This window comes from Coenobita brevimanus, chromosome 48, assembly GCF_032717465.1.
Source record: "Coenobita brevimanus isolate Jiangsu-jjx chromosome 48, ASM3271746v2, whole genome shotgun sequence".
NCBI lineage: Eukaryota > Metazoa > Arthropoda > Malacostraca > Decapoda > Coenobitidae > Coenobita > Coenobita brevimanus.
Genome location: NC_137001.1, coordinates 2,679,543 through 2,700,232, shown reverse-complemented (window position 1 = coordinate 2,700,232; position 20,690 = coordinate 2,679,543). Strand labels below are relative to the sequence as shown.

Sequence of the window (20,690 nt, the reverse complement as noted above, 5' to 3'; positions counted from 1 at the left end):
GGGTTGTATATATTTTTTTGTTATTTATATCAACTGTGGTTTTTCATTGTGAAGAGTTGTATTCCTAATATCAGGATTAAAAACAGTAAGGTGAACTGAAAACTTTAAGTAAATGTTTGAACCAAAAACATATTTATGGTACATAAGAGTATGTAAATGGACACATTTATTAATCCTTTCAGTACACTAATGATATTTTTGTTAAAGAATTCTTTTCTAGTCTTGTTAACAGAAAAAAATACCAGTATACATTATAATGGCATGCAAAACATTTAATTAATAGAGTAAATTTATAGTATAGCTACTGAGAACAATCACTGATAATATACAGGGAGTAGCCAGGGCAGCTGGCTCTCTCTTCTACAACTAAAATGTTTAAACTTTCCATTGTAAAAGTCAAAGAGGTGTTCCATGTTTTACTGCACTATAACTTAGTGATTAGAGCGTCTGTGAGACAAGTGTACCTGGCTGGTAAAAGCTGGCTTTCTAAATCAGCTACAGTATTGTCATTATTACATGTATTTTTTTTTTAATGCAAAGAAGAAAGAACCAAAGGCCAGGAGCCCACAAACTGTTCCTTCCAAGAAAAAAACAAACACAATACAAAAGAGAGCCAAATTCAAGATCCATTCATTTCAAGATGTCTGAACACACTTCATTTGAAAGACTGGAGATCATGGGAAGTAGGAAATACAGACAGAAGGAGACAGTTCCAGAGTTGACCTGTTGCATAAATGAAGGACTGGGAGTTATGGTTAACTCTTGCATTAAAGAGTTGGACAGAAAAGGATGACAGTTTGTTGCTAACACACCCGTCATAGAGGTGGAGGGATGCAAGCAGATAGTTCAGGGGAGCAGTGACCATTGAAGCAGCGATAGAAAAGAGATAAAGATGCAACAGTGTGGCGAAGAGACAGAGGTTGAAGGGAGCCAGTAAGAGAGGGAGAGTTGATGAGACGAAAAGCCTTTGACTCCACCCTATTGAGAAGAGCTGTATATGGTGAGCCTCCCCACACAAGAGTTGTACTCTACATAGGGGCAAATAAAACCCATGTATAAAGTCAACAACTGTGCAGGGGTAAAGAAGGTATGGAGTCAGCTTAGCACACCTAATCTCTTGGAAGCAGATTTTACAAGAGATGTCATATGATCTTTCCAGGATAAGTCCCGAGTGAATGAAACCTGAAGTATGTTTAAGGATGGAAATAAAAGCTTGCTAAATCCTTCTTTATATCATATCTATGAGTAATTGCATGTCAGACTGATATACACAGGGGTAGAATTGCTGGAATACAAATCAATAACATTAAATATACTGTAATTGGATTTTTTTTCCTATCCAATGATTTTTGCCAACCCTGTTCAGCATGGAAAGCTGCCATCTGATGACCAAGGCCAATGCATACAAGCATGTTTGAGCCTTTATGAATGAAACAAAACGATCTATAGCCAGATGCAATGATCCCGCAAGGGGTGGCCATTTGTCTTTTAGTTGTTTTAAGGGAAGGGGCACTAACCCTCCACCAACCCACTTATTAACACATTGGGAACACATATGGGTTGGTCATACAGTTACCACCCAGCACTGTAAATGGTTTCCTGGCTTACAGGAAACCATTAGACTTGTCACTCAGTGTAAAGCCAACTGAAAAGGAAAAAAGAATAATAAAAAGTGAAAAGAAAGATGGGAGAAATAGGAAGAGAGGAGGACTGACACAGAAAAAGAATGATAAAGGTGAAGGAAGAAGTAGGCAGCACTACATCACGTGAGTGGATGATGGTCACCACCACTTACCACCAAGAAATATTAAGAAGAATCTAAAAAATTAAAAATAAAAATATCAAGCACAGCAAAAAGAAAAAAAAAAGAAATTAAGAATAAAATAAATATCTAAGAGCACAGCAATAAGAACACAGTAAATATCTAGAACAAAGAAAATTATCAAGAACAAAAGAAATATCAAGAAGAGCAGAAAGAAGCTCAAGCACAACACTATGCAAAATTAGAGCAACCGGTGAGTGGGTAGACAGCACCTTCACCAGCTGTGTGAGATGAGTGGGCAGACAGCACCTTCACCAGCTGTGTGAGGAGATGAGTGGGCAGACAGCACCTTCACCAGCTGTGTGAGGAGATAAGTGGGCAGACAGCACCTTCACCAGCTGTGTGAGGAGATGAGTGGGCAGACAGCACCTTCACCAGCTGTGTGAGGAGATGAGTGGGCAGACAGCACCTTCACCAGCTGTGTGAGGAGATGAGTGGGCAGACAGCACCTTCACCAGCTGTGTGTGGAGATAAGTGGGCTGACAGGACCTTCACCAGCTGTGTGAGGAGATGAGGAAACTGAAGCAACAACAGGTGGCAAACAGTAAGGTAGAAAGAATAAGTGGCCAGGTAAGACAGGTGAGGCAAGAGGTGTCCTGTATAGTGGAGGATAAAGTCAGGACGTGTGTAACAGGGTTGAAGGTCTTTGTTCTTCATGATGTTCTCTCAACACTGCAAGTATATGTTTCTTTTGTTCTTCTTGCTGCCCCTAACCCTGCAAGTATTTCTTTTGTTCTTGCTGTGCTCCTAACACTGCAAGTATTTCTTTTGTTCTTGCTGTGCTCCTAACACTGCAAGCATATCTGCCAGAGATATATCCACTGTTTTGGCAACCTGTCCATGCGTCTCCATCTCTCAAAACATATCCCACTCCTGATGCCAATTTGTAGCACTGCAGAGTTTGTTGATGTGTCAAGAACAATAAGTACACAAGCCAGGACATTAATCAAAGGCCACTGAACATTGTAGGGTTTTACTTCTTCCAGGCACAGCTGAGGTACACTTGCAAAACATGGTGGCACATTTCCCTCTCATACTACCTTCGTCATCACTCCCTAATATTCAGTGTCCGTTAACTGGCTGACTACTCTGTCTTTCACTGATTAACAGTCATTGTCTGACTGACTACTCTCCACTCTGTACTGGTCTCTGTCGGCTACCGTGAACACACTAAACTACGGTAGGAGGCACAATGATCCCTTTATATAACACCTTCCCCCTCCATGTGACTCCATCTCCACAACAACACAGGATATTCTACAGCCTGGGAGGGAACTCACATTTTCCCACGTAATAATGCACTCAAATCAACATTACATAATAACAATAATGACAAAAACAAATTCCTAAGATATGTCCATGTTTCTTGAATGTTCCTGCTATCACCAGACATAAAACTTTAGCCTAATCCTGTGGCATAACAATTTCAAGAATGCTCCTCACAACTCCACATACAAAGCACTCATCTAATCCTATGGCACAACATATAATTTCTAAAATGTTCCTCATCTCCAGATATAAACCATTAACTTACTCTTACAGCATAACACTTAATTTCTAGAATGTGTTCTTCACATCTCCAAACTTACATTAGCCTAATCCTAAAGCAAAACACTTAATTTCTAGAGGGTTCCTCACACCTGCACATATAAACCACTAAGCTAATCCCACCTACACAACAGGGGAACAAATGGACCAGCATCCTGTGCTGCATTATAAGGGCGTCACAATTTTATACATGCCAAAACCAGCAGGTTAGGATTATAAAGGTTAGATTATGGAAATTTGTTGGGATAAGATAAAGGTTGTAACGTTCAGCTGAGTCAACTTATAATAGGTTAAGTTAGGTAGGACAGGCAAAATTAGGTTAGGTATGGTCAAAGGTTAGGTTACAATAGGTTTGGTCTGGCTAAATTAAGTAAGGTTACAAAAACTTAGGTTGGGTAGGGTATGGGCAGGCTAGAATTAACAAAGTTATGTTCCAATCACCAGGCTCAGTTTGGGCAAATCACCAAAGATGAGCGGAAAATTTGTGAAAAAATCATATTCTAAGATGGTGTCCATCTGTTTTGTGCACAGGATGGTGTCCGTTGAAATTCAAAATTGCACTAAAAAAAAGAGAGAGAGAAGGGGAGGGAGGGCAAAATAAGGTGATATTGTGTCTCCTTGATGATTACCCCTCCAAGCTTCCACACAGACATACATACTATACATGGCATTTATCTCATATCTGCCATAAAATTGTACACAGCAAAAATATTAGTCATGCAGTTTAATTCATCATCATTATCATCCATGGCAACAGGGCCATGCAGAACTATGGAAAACCATCACAGGTAAAATCAGCCTTACAACCAGCTATTGTTCTGTTATCACAAACCAGAGGAGCAAAATCTGGATTCAAATCTGAACCAGATCAGGATCTGCCCCACGATCTATCAATGAGTACAAACAGAAGAGGCCTTAATTACAGTCAAATGTGCTAATTTGCTAATGTTCTATTCATTACATAAATTGTAATGCTCATTTTTGTGTTAAATCATCACATAATATAACAATATTATTATGGATGAAATGACAAATAATTTGAAAAGCATGACGGGATTATACACTGGAAGTTCGTTTGACCAGCTATTGCTTACATCCAAGCCTGCTGCTCACTCACGGACACAGACTTCCCCACTTTGGTATCTTACTTGTCAATCATACCAAAAACAAGACAACACATGAAGCTGTTGGGATTTACTAAGTCATATCCACAGCCTCATGGTTTCTGGCTCATCCAAATTAAGTTCTCTGACCATTTTATAACAAATGCTCTCACTTCTCTTTCTGGCAAGCTACTTACATATCCACAAATATTTTCTAGTCATACTCCACTTCTTTAATCACTAACATAGCCAGACTTGCAGCATCCTGGTTGGTGGTCATCACTTCTTTTTTTTCTTTTTCCACACTCATGCCTGCATTAGTAAAACTTAAGAGAACGGCCATCATTCATCTGGCACTCACAGGGAAATATATTTTTTTACTTTTCTTGTTTGGACAGAACTACCCATGTGACCATCTTCTGAAATTTCATTCTCTTGCTATTGCTCCTGTGTTTGTTATTAACCCTCTGAGATTCCGAAGACGCGATTTCGAGTCATTATAAATCCAACTGTTGAGATTCTGATGACTCGAATTCGAGTCATATGAAACAACATTGTTTTTTTTGCATGTTTTCCATATCCTATCTGGGCTTATTCTAAATACACTATTATGTTTATCCTTTTCCAACTATTTGGTTATACACTGACAAGTATATCAGACAGATTTCCATAATAAATTCGCTTTTAACATGAATAACATCAGTATTACCAGCATGGATATCTGCCTATGTGACAGCGAGAGCTTTCGCTTTTCTCTGTGAAAACTAATGTAAATTGCCATAAACTATATATCAATGGAAAGGTACTTTACTGTAGATTGACATGGTGCAATCAAATTTCATGTAACTCTAATACTTTTTTTTTTTTTTTTATATATATTTTTCTATGGAAGGGTGTGCGAGTTTTCCTTTTCGGCTAACTTCTACTTGTCGTATTGGCCCTTTAGGTACCGTATTTACCTTTTTCAACCATACTATGATAAAGAGCAACTATTCAGCTTTAAAATGGTACCACATTCATTAGTCTACCATAAAAAGTTAGTGTACAGAGGCCAATTAAGTACAAATATCGCTGCACGACGGTGACCTGTATGTGCGCCAGGCTGAATCTGGCACAGACACAATCGGTGGAAGGCCGAAAATCTCAAAGGGTTAATTGAATATATCTCCATGTGACCATGGCTTAACCACAGGCTGGAAAGCACCATCATGTGGCTTAACCACAGGCTGGATAGCGCCATCATGTGGCTTATCACAGGCTGGATAGCACCATCATGTGGCTTAATCACAGGCTGGATAGCACCATCACGTGGCTTAACCACAGGCTGGATAGCACCATCATGTAACTTAACCACAGGCTGGATAGTACCATCATGTGGCTTAACCACAGGCTGGATAGCACCATCATGTGGCTTAACGTTTTCAGGTCACTAATTGGTTCCAGCCTGAGAAACCACATTTTTGACCCCTAAAAAAAAAAAAAAATCAAGGTTTGTAAATTAGAAACATAATAGTCATGCATAAGGAGCTAATATGCATCTGTCTACAAAATATTAGGGCTCCACTTACCATACAAGAGCTGGAATAATGATGGGAAGCTGCATAGCAAGTGGTGTGTGGTGTCCTAAATCAGTGCATTTCTGTATACAAAATGAGAGAAAAACACTCCTCCTAACCTAAAATCATAAATATTTGTTTACTTCTTCTCAACTGGATTGTGTAATACCCAGGAAATGAGTAAATATTGAGAAATACTGATAACATTCACTAGCTGCCTGCCACAGTTTTGAGTCGAAGGCAAATGGGTGAACCACAATCGTGGCCAGGACCCCCGTACTGATACAGCCACAATTGTGGCCAGGAGACTTGTACTGATACAGCCACAATTGTGGTCAGGAGACTTGTACTGATACAGCCACAATTGTGGCCAGGAGACTTGTACTGATACAGCCACAATTGTGGCCAGGAGGCTTGTACTGATACAGCCACAATCGTGGCCAGGAGACTTGTACTGATACAGCCACAATTGTGGCCAGGAGACTTGTACTGATACAGCCACAATTGTGGCCAGGAGACTTGTACTGATACAGCCACAATCGTGGCCAGGAGACTTGTACTGATACAGCCACAATTGTGGTCAGGAGACTTGTAGTGATATAGCCACAATTGTGGCCAGGAGACTTGTACTGATACAGCCACAATTGTGGCCAGGAGACTTGTACTGACACAGCCACAATCGTGGCCAGGAGACTTGTACTGATACAGCCACAATCGTGGCCAGGAGACTTGTACTGATACAGCCACGATCGTGGCCAGGAGACCTGAAAGGGTTAAACATGGGGTGGATAACACTGACTTGTGGCTTAACCACAGGGTGGATACCACTGTCTCATTTTTGCTATGCTTGGCCACTGCTACCCTGGGACGGTTTTCTAAACTTCCCTCCATCTCCTGGCCTGTGAACACCTCAGGGATGTCCCTGGGCAGGTATGGAGGCAGAAACATTGCTTCAGCCCTGTGATGGACTAGCAGCCTTTGGCATCCCTCCCATATCTTTACAGCAGTGACCCTTCCCACCTTTGTTGGGTCAACCCTAACCTTGGGCCACCAATCCCAGTCTTCATATTGGCAGCCCATCCTTTTACCAGGATTTATTTTACGCCGTTGAGGGCAGACATATTGGTACCATCCCAGGACACAGATGGTCGACCCATCCCACACCATCCTGGGATTATCATCCCTGTCCTGAGGCCTGACATCCTCTCCTTGGATGAGGCACAAGTAATCAGGGACAAATGAACTTTTTTTGGGGGGCTGTTGGCTAATCCAGATATTGGGGCTCCTACTCAGGGAAGGGGCCCCCCATCATGAGGTCTTGTGTGATGCCAGTCACTGTAGTTACATCATCTATCAGTTGATTTTTTTTTTTTTTTTCAATGTTGGGGGCCTTGGCTGTAAGGTATTCAGCCTAGTGATTAATCTACCCCTGCAAGTCACCTCTTGACTGGGCATAATTAGTTGACACCAAGCCATTATGACGGACTGTCCTGTCTTAACATGGGCACTATCTTTTAAATCACAATCTGAATTCTTGTTTGTGATGCCATGCCATTGTGAATGACTGTCCCATCATAATATGGGCACAGCGCATCTTGTGTCATAGTAGATCACACTCTGAATACCTATTGGTGGCATCAGTGACCAGCCCCGCTCATCCCCGTGTGGCATTATGTGAGCAATAAATCCCAACCACCCACTGGATATAAACCTGCACCGGCTCAATCCAATTGGAGCACCTAAATTACCCACTAAACCACCATGTACAATAATTTGGTTATTTGGTTACCACCTAGCATAGTAAATGGCTTCCTGGAGTACAGAAGCCATTTGGCTTGTCATTCAGGAAAGAATGAAGGAAAGAAAGTCAGAAGAGGAAGGAAAGGAGGAAAGGGTTTACTTTCAATGCCACTTCCTTCTGTCCACGGGAGACTCTACAATAAGTTACAGGACAAATGGTTTCCTATACACCAGGAATTCATTTACTATGCTGGGTTGTAACCATATAACCAAATTATGGTGCCTGGTGGTATAGTGGTTAAGGCGCTCCAATCAGATTGGGCCTGTGCAGGTTTTTATCCATGGGATGGTTGAGTTTATTGCTCACATAATGCCATTCAGGGATGAGTGAGGCTGGTCACTCTCATCTTAACCTGTAGCGTCCCACTGACGTATATATACGTCCAAATGTTTTGTCACTGTGACTCCCGTTGATGTTTATAAACGCGCCGCAATTGCAAGGTCTGTCATTTGCACATTTTACAAATTTCCCACGCGATTTTTGACACGTATACACGGGACACCTTCCTCTACCCTATGCCAGGCAAGGGCAATGCCTTACCCCGCATGACCTCCCTCCCCCCGGCACGCCATTGTCTCGGCAACTCACCTGTTACCAGTGACCTGGCCAGTAAAGACACGTCGCACCACGGTACAGAATTCAAGGCCAGAGTGATTCCCCAATCGATGACTATGTGGAGACAAAGTTTATGTAGCATTAGAGGAAGAAGTGATGATCAGGTAATGTCGCCAAAAAAGGTGCAGTATGTCAATGTGTTTGGTGAGTGAAACAATGCTTATATCGCCTATATTAGTGTGAAAAGCAATAAACTCTTGTACTACATATAAATTCCTACCAAATAAATAAATAAATACCATTTATGAGTGGTTTGAAATAGTTACCCCTCCCATAGAATATGTTTTCTCTGGAGCCAGGCCCCATAGAAAACACAGTGAGGAAAGGGTATTGTTACCTGTATCAGCATTTTAACTCCCTATGGGTGGGCAACTTACCAATTATACCACTGTGTGGAGCAGCATATTTTCGGAAAAACAAAGTATCAAGGAATAAGCATAAACATGCATAATTCAATGAAAATGGATAAAAAACGAAGACAAGAGGTGTTACATGTGCAGTAATCCATCTCTGCTGGCTGTGGGAGGAGGAGGGGAGTGAGGGAGAAGAGTGGGCAGGCAGCTAATCACCAGGCGCACCTGGGGGAAGGCTAACAAACTATTCATTCATTTGCTTTTTCTTCACCACTGAACACTATATTGATCATTTATGCTTTCTTTACACTATTCATTGTCTTCAAAATCTTATGTATGTGTTTTCTATTTTACTTGAACACTTACAACAATATAACTTACATATGTATATAGTATTTTCCTTGAACAAATATAACACTACAACTTATACCTATAGAGAGAGAGAGAGAGAGAGAGATAGACAGACAGACAGACAGAGATATTCTATTTTACTTGTTTCAAGGTTTGGGAGAGTTGAGGGCAGGACAATAGGTGACAAGGATGCCTCATCACCCAATTTCACCAATAAATTAGGACCGAAAATGGCTGGACGTTACATAACGTCATCCGCCTCCTCACGCATGGACGTTACGTAACATCGCCCGCCTGTTAGGGGTTAATCCTCAGGTGAGCGATTTCTCTTTGAATTTTCAATGTTTCTCATAATAAGCGGAGGTTTTAGTAAAAAAAAATTTAAAAAATTGAAAATCTGCTGGGATTGGGGGAAGTCATTGATTAAAAATCTGCCAGGATGGGGCGGGTTAAATATCAGGACCAACGTGCCTAGCCCTGCACTCCTACGCTCCTCATGGGGTAACACAAGATTAGATGATGAATGAATGAAAATACTTTCAACAGATTCCCAGGTCTTTTTCTTTCACAGCTATTAAAACTTTATCATATCTTGCCCTTCTGCCGAGTTCCATCATATCCTCTGTTTATATACCTTCATATCATCATGCATTTAGCTGGATGTAAGGTGTTCCTATTATACTGCACATCTCCTAGTGCATGGTAATTTGGGTGAAAGAATACACTGTGTCAGTGAAAAATGTACACCACAAACATATCATGTACTAATGCTATTAATGGTGACATATCTTACTTGATTTCTGCCCAATGTTTTTCACGGGATACTTGACATTAGTGATCTAAGCACCCAGCTCATGCTCTAACTTGCAATTGAAGTACCCCCCTCCCCATGACAAAAATAAAGCTTGAGGAGGCAAAAGTACCATAAAAATTGTGTTCCATTAGAACTGCCCCAGTAAAGTGAAAACATAGATTACTCTCACTACAAGGTGGAGCACTTGCCATGTGTTTAGACATAATTACCTCATAATAAAATGTCATACAAAAAGTATGTCAGTACGTTTAAGTATTTGGGTAGTGTGATGAGTAAGGATGGAGGTTTGGAGGGTGAAGTGCTTGAAAGGGTACAGCAGGGAAGAAAGGTTGCTGGTTCCTTGAAAGCAGTGATAAGAAACAGGGAAGTGAGCATGGAAGTGAAAAAGTTACTACATGACAGTATTGTGATACCAACTCTAACGTATGGAAGTGAAGCTTGGACATTGTTGGAAGGACACAAGTCAAGAGTGAGAGCAGTGGAAATGAGTTATTTAAGAGGAGCCTGTGGAGTCACGTGGAGAGACAGGCTGACGAATGAGGATATAAAGGAGCGTTGTGGTGTGGATGTGGATGTGATAGGAAGCGTTATGAGGAACACACTGAGGTGGTTTGGCCATGTGGAGAGGATGGAGGGTGAAAGACTGACGAAGAGAGTGTATGTGAGTGAGGTGGAGGGGGGAAGAGGAGGGGGAGGCCGAGGATGAGATGGAGGAATGGGGTGGAGAGGTATATGAGAGAGGGGGGTGTGAGTTGGGAGCAGGGCAGTGAAATGGCGGGGGACAGGGCGACTTGGAGGCGATTTGTTTGTGGCCACCCCAAACGGGATTGAGGCGTCTGGCAATAGATAGATAGATAGACAAAAAGTAAGCTGCTAACCATAGACCAACAATACATACATGTACAATATTTTTGTGTACAGATGTTGTGCAGGATATAGTGTACCTTGCTGCCCAGTTTACTGTGTACTAAATGAATGCCCTGTACTCCTGTACAACTATCATGGTGAACAGCCCTCTCCTAATACAGTACACTCTCAATATAATCAACTAATTTGTACCAGACCCTTGACATTACAGCCAAACACCATGCTGTTCAATAATTTCCCAGGCGTTGTGGCTTTTACTGAACAAAGACTGTTAAATATACAGCACTGTTTGGCCGTAACTCATACACAATAACATACAGGTAGGTCTAAATGGTTATTTTCTCAATAAATGCTCTATTTACTAACTGATGTTTTTATTCTTACCTTTCTGGGAGTAACTGCACTGCAATGAAAGACTGCAAAATAGACCTTGGATAAATTTACGTACATTTGTCATTCAGTATTTACATGGAAAGTGTTGGTAAAGAAAACTGACACTGTACATTACCTGTTACATTAAATACTACTTATCAGAGAACAGCAAAACAAACAGTACAGAACAGCTGCATGTACATTAAACATAAACTGCATTCCACCACTGGCACAGTCACTGAAAACCACTACAAATCTGCACTATACTGTACATTGCCCATACACTACTGTACATATGTTGTTCGGTATTTACAGGGAAAGTGTGGGTAAACTCTGTATATCAGCTGTTACATTACAGTAAATATTGTACTGTATTACCTAACAGAGTATAGCAATGCAAACGTTACAGAATAGCTGCATGTATATTAAACATGTGTTTAATGCACACACAGTGTGTGTGTGTGTGTGTGTGTGGGGGGGACACAATGCTGGTAGGTGTTTCCTGCGCATCCATTCTATTACTGTACCAAACGAAGTTCTTTAAAAGAACGTTCGGCCAACTCAAAGTGGTCGTTAAAACTGAAATTCATTGAAAGAGGGTTCAGTATATTAAGGGTTTACTGTATTTAGAGTTTCATATTATTTTATCACTCATGGTTAATGGTATCTTGGCTCAGTGGATCGTATGACATGCTGCATGAGGGGTGGCCTGCCACAAGTACCAATAGTAGCTAAAGGCGCTCTACAGACCAAAGCAATCGTTTTTTTTTTTTTTCTACAATCCACTTATAAAAATTTTCCATTACAGACGAGCAGTTAGCTGTAATTTATAAGAGTCATGTGCGCTCTCAGCTTGAATATTGCTCACCCTTGTGGAATGGATGTGGAGAGGTTGCATTAAAACAATTACACAAAATTCAGAACAAGGCTGTTAGAATTATTAACAACCCTGCCTTTATAAATAAACTACCTCCCCTACAAGTACGAAGGAATGTTGCCTCCCTTGCATTATTTTACAGATATTTTCATGGCAAATGCTCAGACGAAGTTGCATCCATGTTGCCACCTCTCCATGCCTTCCCTCGTGCTACACAGGCATCTGGTAGCGCTCATGACTGGAATGTCATTCAGTCATATTGCAGAACTTCTGCCTATCAGAATTGTTTCATTCCCCGAACTGTATCTCTTTGGAACTCGCTTTCCTGGAGATGTTTCCCTCCAAACTTCAACCTACAGCTGTTCAAGTCTAACTGTTACAGATATTTTATGAACAGAGGACACCAGTAAGCTGGTGTATGGATTATTTTTTTTTTTATTCATTTGTTTTTCCTTCCTCTGTCGTTATTTAAAAAAAAAAAAAAAAAATCCAGCCTATGAGATAAAACATGTCTTCTCCCTCACTTGTTAGTGAATGGCACCTTGCCTGGTTAAAGCCTAATTTCTTCAACAAGTTTTGCCACATTTATCATAACTATATAATTGTTCTTACACTAGAATGAACTGTCAGGTGCCAAGTGAATAAGAATTTTTTCTACACAGTTTTCCAGTCATCACATTTCAAATTCTTTCACTCCTGAACTGATACTGGAGAGATCATAATAATACTGTTCACCCTATTCATCACACCTGAATTTCTTCACTCCTTAATGAATTAAACAGTGTCAGATGACATCAACTGAGTCAACTGTTTAACACATTAAGCACACTAGAAACTCTTCCCTTTACAATGATTTAATAGGTGTTTGGTGAGATTGTTTTTCAGACCAAACTGTTTACCACACTCACCACACTTGAAATTCTTCACTCCTGAATGAACTAATAAGTGTTTGCTGAGATCACCCTTCTGTGCAAATCGTTTACCACATTCATCACACTTGAAATTCTTCACTCCTGAATGAATTAATAGGTGTTTGGTGAGATCACTCTTCTGTGCAAATCGTCTACCACATTCATCACACTTGAAATTCTTCACTCCTGAATGAATTAATAGGTGTTTGGTGAGATCACTCTTCTGTGCAAATCGTCTACCACATTCATCACACTTGAAATTCTTCACTCCTGAATGAATTAATAGGTGATGATTAAGAACACTCTTCCATGCAAATAGTTTACCACATTCATCACACTTGAAATTCTTCACTCCTGAATGAATTAATAGGTGCCGAGTGAGATGACCCTTCCGTGTAAATCGTTTACCACATTCATCACACTTGAAATTCTTCACTCCTGAATGAATTAATAGGTGTTTGGTGAGATCACTCTTCTGTGCAAATCGTCTACCACATTCATCACACTTGAAATTCTTCACTCCTGAATGAATTAATAGGTGTTGAGTGAGAACACCCTTCGATGCAGTTTACCACATTCATCACACTTGAAATTCTTCACTCCTGAATGAATTAATAGGTGTTTGGTGAGATCACCCTTCTGTGCAAATCGTCTACCACATTCATCACACTTGAAATTCTTCACGCCTGAATGAATTAATAGGTGTTGAGTGAGAACACCCTTCCATGCAAATAGTTTACCACATTCATCACACTTGAAATTCTTCACTCCTGAATGAATTAACAGGTGCCGAGTGAGATGACCCTTCCGTGTAAATCGTTTACCACATTCATCACACTTGAAATTCTTCACTCCTGAATGAATTAATAGGTGTTTGGTGAGATCACCCTTCCATGCAAATTGTTTACCACATTCATCACACTTGAAATTCTTCACTCTTGAATGAACAACTGTATGCTGGATAAGACTGTTCTTAAAAGCAAATGCTTTACCACTCTCTAAACATCTAAATTGATTAACTTCAGCTGAGGACACTGTGTCCAGGACAGTCTCATTGTCACTGAGGAACATTTTGTCATCCACCTCACATTCTAACTGTACATCTGGTTCTTCCTTTACCACCTCCATTATTTTGTCACCCACCTCACACTCTGACTGTACATCTGGTTCTTCCTTTACCACCTCCATTATTTTGTCACCCACCTCACACTCTGACTGTACATCTGATTCTTCCTTTACCACCTCCATTATATCATTCCTTCCACCTCTCTCAACTTCTACTATACTTCAGATACTCTACCTTGGTGTTAATCTTACTGTCTACCACCAACAGGATGACTTACCTTCACTGTACCAGTGCTCAGTCATCAGCTGCTTCCATTACAATGAACAATAACTGTCAAAAATTCATGACTATTACTGGATAATAATTGTAAGTACATAAAATGGATAAAATTTCAACACAGACTATTCTTCCTTCAACCCTTTGGCTGCAACCTATCATTACACAGCCTAAATTCTTAAAAAATGAATGTGCTAATTATAACTTTGTTGTTACTTTTCCAACAGGAAATGACCATGAAGTTTCCATTTTTTGTGTGTGATAATGGTCAAAAATGCATCTTTCTCTACGAGAAAATTGTGATTCTCTGAGAAAAAAAAAAAATGCAATAATAATTTTCGCTATTGTGTAATTTTGCAATAATGACGAGATTTATGTCAAGCAAGGTTTTTCACTTGTATATCTACACTACAAACATGTACACTGTTCTTTGGCACATAAGAGAGATCAAAATTTACCGTTCATGTACAAGAAAATTGTAATGTTCTCAGAACAAAATGCGAAAATAGTTTTTGCTATTCTCTAATTTTGCTATAATGACGAGATTATTTACTTCAAGCAAGGTTTTTCACTTGTATATGTACACTAGACACAACGTTTATTGGCACATAAACGAAATAAAAACTTACTGTATTTATACGAAAACAACAGATGTGTGGAAGGAAATTTGTTTTTTTCAGCTGTGGATTGAAGTCGCCTGACGCGTCATGAAGAATAATTAGTAGGGCGACCACAGTCACCTACCACGGCCAAAGGATTAAACATTGCTAACACGTGAATGCTTCTGAACCATAACTTTAAATATACAGATCACTGCTGAGTCAAGCTGTCAATTCAGACTGATATTACCACCGTCTTCCTTACTTCAATAGCTGCTACCTACTGTCTCTGCAGCAACAAATACTGCAAAGGATACCACACCAGGTAAATCATCCAAAATCAATTCCTAATTGAGAAAAAACAAATCTTCCACAGGACACTACATAGATAATAACCCATAAGTTGTTGGCTGAGGTACCTCTTGCTGGATGTGCTAACACAACATAAGATGTGCCCTCAGTCCTGTTTTATACTTATCATCCATTACTCAGGCAGCACCCTGATGACGACAGTGTTTACGACTGCTTTACTGCTCTGACTCCGGCTGTGAACCTGGAACAACAGTCACCTTTAGACCAGCATCTCCATCAACTTAATAACACTGTCCAGTCAACCCTAATTTTGCATGGTGCTCATTTATGCTATGTGGGGAAAGAAAAAAAAAGTTCTGATTCATTTTTATGGTTATTCAATTGGCTGAGCAATAAAAGACATATGAAAATGTATATAAAAAAAGCTAAAGAAAAAAATGCTGTGTCAGTCTTATTATGGGCTGGTTTGCAAATCTCTGTATACAACATGAACTCTTACAGGCAAAAAATACATTTAACATTTAATATCACTTTACTGTGCCATTCATGATCAGTACATCTTTAACTGTTAAAATGTGACATTCCTTCCATAAGTAATGATAAAGTAACTGCTATATTACTTTTGGAATGTATTCTGAATTTCCTGCCACGTCATTACTGTGCATCAGAGACATGGATAACACCAATGGTGGCACAGTTTGACAGTAAGCCATAGTATACTGGAAGCATTCCTGCACTGGAAATACACTTTTTACAGAGCCAAGAGTGGGATCTTTGAGAAAATTTTTGATTCACTTTTCCCCAATACCAAAAAAAAAATAAAAGGGTGAGTCTTAAGCTTCTTTTTGTGCAGATTCCATTTGCACAATGCACAGTATAACTTGGGAATACTGTACAATAGTCATGCAAAACAATGGTTTACAGTACAACACTTTATAAAGGCAGAGCCAGAAACATCAACATGAAGATCTGAGTCTTGGCACAATCATTACCTTTTAGTTGGGGTCTGCAGAGTCCACATCAGCTCCTCTGATGAACTGATTACAAACTGCCTTGTGCATGTCCAGTTGCTCTCTCATCACACACCTGAATCACAGATCACTTCATTACATACAGAACAGTAGACTAATGGACAAGTAATTAATGTTACATCAACACAATTATGTAATACTTTTAGAAGTCATTGGCCTGGCATCAAGAGATTAATGTGTACTTCCTAAGGAAATACAGAAACCAGTAAAGCTTAAATGTAAAGTATGCCTAAAACAAAGATACATACAGCAACTTTAGTTACATAATTTAAACAATGACTGAAGGTAGTAGGTGGTGGAAACCATCATCCACTCACGTTTCTGCCCGGAATCGTGCTAAGTCTGTTCTTCGCTCTACTAAAAATAATTTCATCCATACTAAATGCTCTCAACTCTCCAACACGAATTCTTCCTGCTCCTTTTGGCACCTTGCCAAAAATCTTTCTAACAACTTTAACTCATCATCCTTCCCTCCTCTTTTCTACTCTGATGGTTCTGTAGCTATTTCTTCTACTGATAAAGCAGATCTCTTCGCACAGACTTTCTCCTCCAATTCCACCTTAGACAATTCCGGTGCTGTTCCTCCATCACTTCCCCCCTCTGACTTCCTCATGGCTGACATTAAAATTTCTTCAGTTGATGTATTTTCTGCCATCACTGGCCTCAGTACTAACAAGGCATATGGGCCTGATGGGGTCCCTCCTGTTGTTCTCAAGAACTGTGCTTCTGTGCTTACACCCTGCCTAGGCAAACTCTTTCGCCTTTGTCTGTCAACTTGTTCCTTTCCTTCTTGTTGGAAGTTTGCACTCATTCAGCTGGTCCCAAAGAAGGGTGACCACTCCCAACCCTCCAACTATCGTCCAATTGCTTTAACGTCCTGTATTTCAAAAGTTTTCGAGTCAATTCTCAATAGAAAAATTTTAAGGCATCTTTCCTATCACAACCTTCTTTCCGATCGTCAGTACGGGTTCCGTCAGGGACGCTCCACTGGCGATCTTCTCACCTACCTTTCAGACTCCTGGTCATCCTCCTTTCGGGACTTTGGCGAAAGCTTTGCCATTGCACTTGACATCTCAAAGGCTTTCGATCGAGTCTGGCATAAATCTTTAATTTCCAAACTGCCCTCCTACGGTTTCTATCCTTCTGTCTGTGCCTTCATTGCTAGCTTCCTTTCTGGTCGTTCTATAGCCGCTGTTGTAGACGGCCATCGTTCTTCTCCTAGATCTATCAACAGTGGTGTTCCTCAGGGCTCTGTCCTATCTCCAACTCTCTTCCTTTTATTCATCAATGATCTAAGCTGTACATCTAACCCTATCCACTCATACGCTGATGACTCCACCCTTCACCTTTCCGTTCGGTTCCCGCAACGCCCATCTCAACAGTTACTTCAACAAACAAGGGATGAGGCTATGGCACACCCAATGTCTGACTTGGCTCGTATCTCTGACTGGGGTAAAAATAATATGGTTGTTTTTAATGCATCTGAGACTCAGTTCTTACACCTATCAACCCGACAAAATCTTCCACAGGTATACCCACTAATGTTTAATAATATTCAGCTTAACCCCTTAAACACGGCCGTGTACGGCCGATCCCCCCCGTGTGGCGGGGTTGTAGCGGGGTCTGAGTACCTGTGGGAAAATATTTGCCAAAAATCAGAGATTAACCCTAGAACATTAACATTTTTATGGCATATAGTACTTACATTCAGCTTTCTCCTGAGACAGGTGTTGAGCCTTCGTGGACTACCAAAGGACTTGTGAAGACTTGCAAAGTTGGGTAACAAAGTCTTCACTTTCACACCTCCAGCAACCCGGTTTCCCCTCTACCACAGCCTCAATCTGTCACAGTACACTTTATACAACAACGTACAGATAGTTTGGAATCCGTATTTGTACAATAAGCACTGAAAATAAGGCTAAAATCAACGGAGCGTACTGCCGACATGCACTGTGGCGGCGGTCTTCCTGTCACTCAACAAACATTTCCATTTTCACAGCTAAAAACATGTATACTACATTATTTTCAATCATATTACTTCCCAAAAGATCACCACGGCGCGCTTTTTATTCTGCCTTACGCCCGCCACTTTATTCTCGTTCCTGTCGGCCGCTTGCACTGACTGGGAAGAGCTAGAACTCGCCATAATGTCACTTTGAAAGCCTGCAGTAAACTGACGCTAAACAGGGGCAAACCGTGAGAAAAAAAGCTAGTGTTACAACTGGGGAAACAAGCGTTTCCTAGTAGCAAAAACTGCTTGTGAGAGGAGAGCGCAGATTTACGGTTCTGAGCGCTCAGAGCGCTGCCATGTATCACAGCCGGGCTGGCCGGGCCGTGGTGGGGGGGGGGACGGGGGGAAAACGTGATATTTGGCAACAACTGAGGTCAGTAGTACAAAGGTAAAGTATGCTAGTTGTAGCTAGAGGGAGGTGGTACTGATAGACAATACCAGCTGGAGCCTGCTTGCCCGCGGTAATTCAAAATTTACTAGAATCGCAAACGAGACGATCCGCCGTTATGTCCTTTTGGCCGAGCGTCGCAAATGAGACAATCCGCGTTTAAGGGGTTAATCCTGCATCATCCTTCAACATTCTTGGGGTTTCATTTAGTCGGGAATTATCTTGGAAAGATCATATTACATCTCTTGTAAAATCTGCTTCCAAGAGATTGGGTGTGCTAAGCCGACTCCGCTCTTTCTTTACCCCTGCACAATTGTTGACTCTATACAGGGGTTTTATCCACCCCTGTGTGGAGTACAACTCTCATGTGTGGGGAGGCTCCCCACATACAGCTCTTGTCAATAGGGTGGAGTCAAAGGCTTTTCGTTTCATTAACTCTCCTCGTCTTACTGACTCCCTTCAACCTCTGTCTCTTCGCCACACTGTTGCATCTTTATCTCTTTTCTATCGCTACTTTAATGGTCACTGCTAGCCTCTGAACTGTCTGCTTGCATTCCTCCACCTCTACGATGGGCGCGTAACACCCGTCTGGCAGCAAACTCTCATCCCTTTTCTGTCCAACTCTCTAATGCAAGAGTTAACCGTTACTCCCAGTCTTTCATATATGCAACAGATCAGCTCTGGAACTGTCTCCCTCTGTCTGTATTTCCTGCTGCCTATGATCTCCAGTCTTTCACAGTTTGTCCAGGTATCTCAAAATGATCGGATCTTGAATTTGGCTCTCTATTGTATTTTGTTTTTCTCTTGGAAGGAACTGTTATTGCGGGCTCATGGCCTTTGGTTCCTTCTTCCTCGCATAAAAAAAAAATATATAAAAAATAAACGATGTATGGTAGTACTGAACATTTCCCTTCCCCTTTCTCATTTTATTTCTGTGTCTGCCTTTCTTTCATCTTACCTCTCCCTTACCTTTCTGTTACTTTTTATTACTCTTCTTTCCATATCAGGTGGGTCTACTGTATGCTCATTGACAAGCCTAATAGTTTCCTATAACCCAGTAACCCATAACAACTCTGGTTGGTAACAATATAGGCTAACCAAATTACAGGATGAAATGAAGCCTGCTATGGTGCCCCTATTAGCTGGGTGGAAAGATGCAAATGTGGCATTCATCCAGGAACCAAACCACACTATTCCATGCACCTTGCTTGGGTTAGGCACTGTCAGCCACAAAGGAACATCAGGTCATTACATGGGACAACCCTGTAATGCTGCTTGCCTGTAGCTGATGGGTCTGCTTGGCCGGACAGTCTGGGGCTGATCAGAAACAAAATACAACAACTGACTATCACACATCTGGCAAGTCCTATGGGGTGAATATGGGTGCCAAGTTAGTCTACTCCACCTAGTGCCACCTCTGCACCACTAAACAATAGGTAGCTACTGATTGTTCTCATATTAGTTTCCTAATGTAGACTGGATGCTTCCAATACCAGCCTAGAGCTGTTACACTGACTTAGTCTACGTCCTGTCACCGCCAAAACCCTCTAGAATCATAGGACTGACATTCTACGTTCTGTCACCACCAAATCCCTTTAGAATTATAGGACGTAAAAAATGGTAACTGCACTGGATTCAGTCATACGAGGTTATAACCATATCACGACACCTAAACGGATTGTAGTAGCATGATGCACCTCTAGATGGCAGTACTAACATGCATTATGAGTAAGTGTGCCACACGGTGAGTAGCTAGGCAGACGTGGGGATTTGTGACATTCATTTGTTTGCTCTTGTGCATGTGTCGTCAGGTGATTTTTAGGATAGATATGAAAAAGGAAGTGTGAATTCCCGATGTCACTAACCAAGGAAAAAATGCCACTCTTCACCAGATTATATAATTTTCGACATCAAAGTCTGTCAACTAAACCCCGTTCATTTTATGTGCCCTCTTTGTCACTGAAAAGAAGGCAGAAATTATAACATTATTTTTATTCACTGCTACAAGGAAGAGAGG

At 40.9% G+C, this 20,690-nt stretch overlaps 1 protein-coding gene across 1 annotated transcript in view; it reads right to left on the bottom strand.

Moving 5' to 3' along the window:
• Positions 1–12,907: 12,907 nt before the first annotated feature.
• LOC145399260 (uncharacterized) overlaps positions 12,908–20,690 on the bottom strand; it is a 35,180-nt gene continuing 27,397 nt past the window's right edge. The window contains exons 6-8 of the mRNA XM_080271943.1: positions 15,420–15,484; positions 13,544–13,927; positions 12,908–13,478 (exon numbers count right to left, since the gene is read on the bottom strand). Of these exons, the coding sequence (XP_080128069.1) occupies positions 12,908–13,478; positions 13,544–13,927; positions 15,420–15,484 (1,020 nt within the window). The remainder of the gene's footprint in view (positions 13,479–13,543; positions 13,928–15,419; positions 15,485–20,690) is intronic.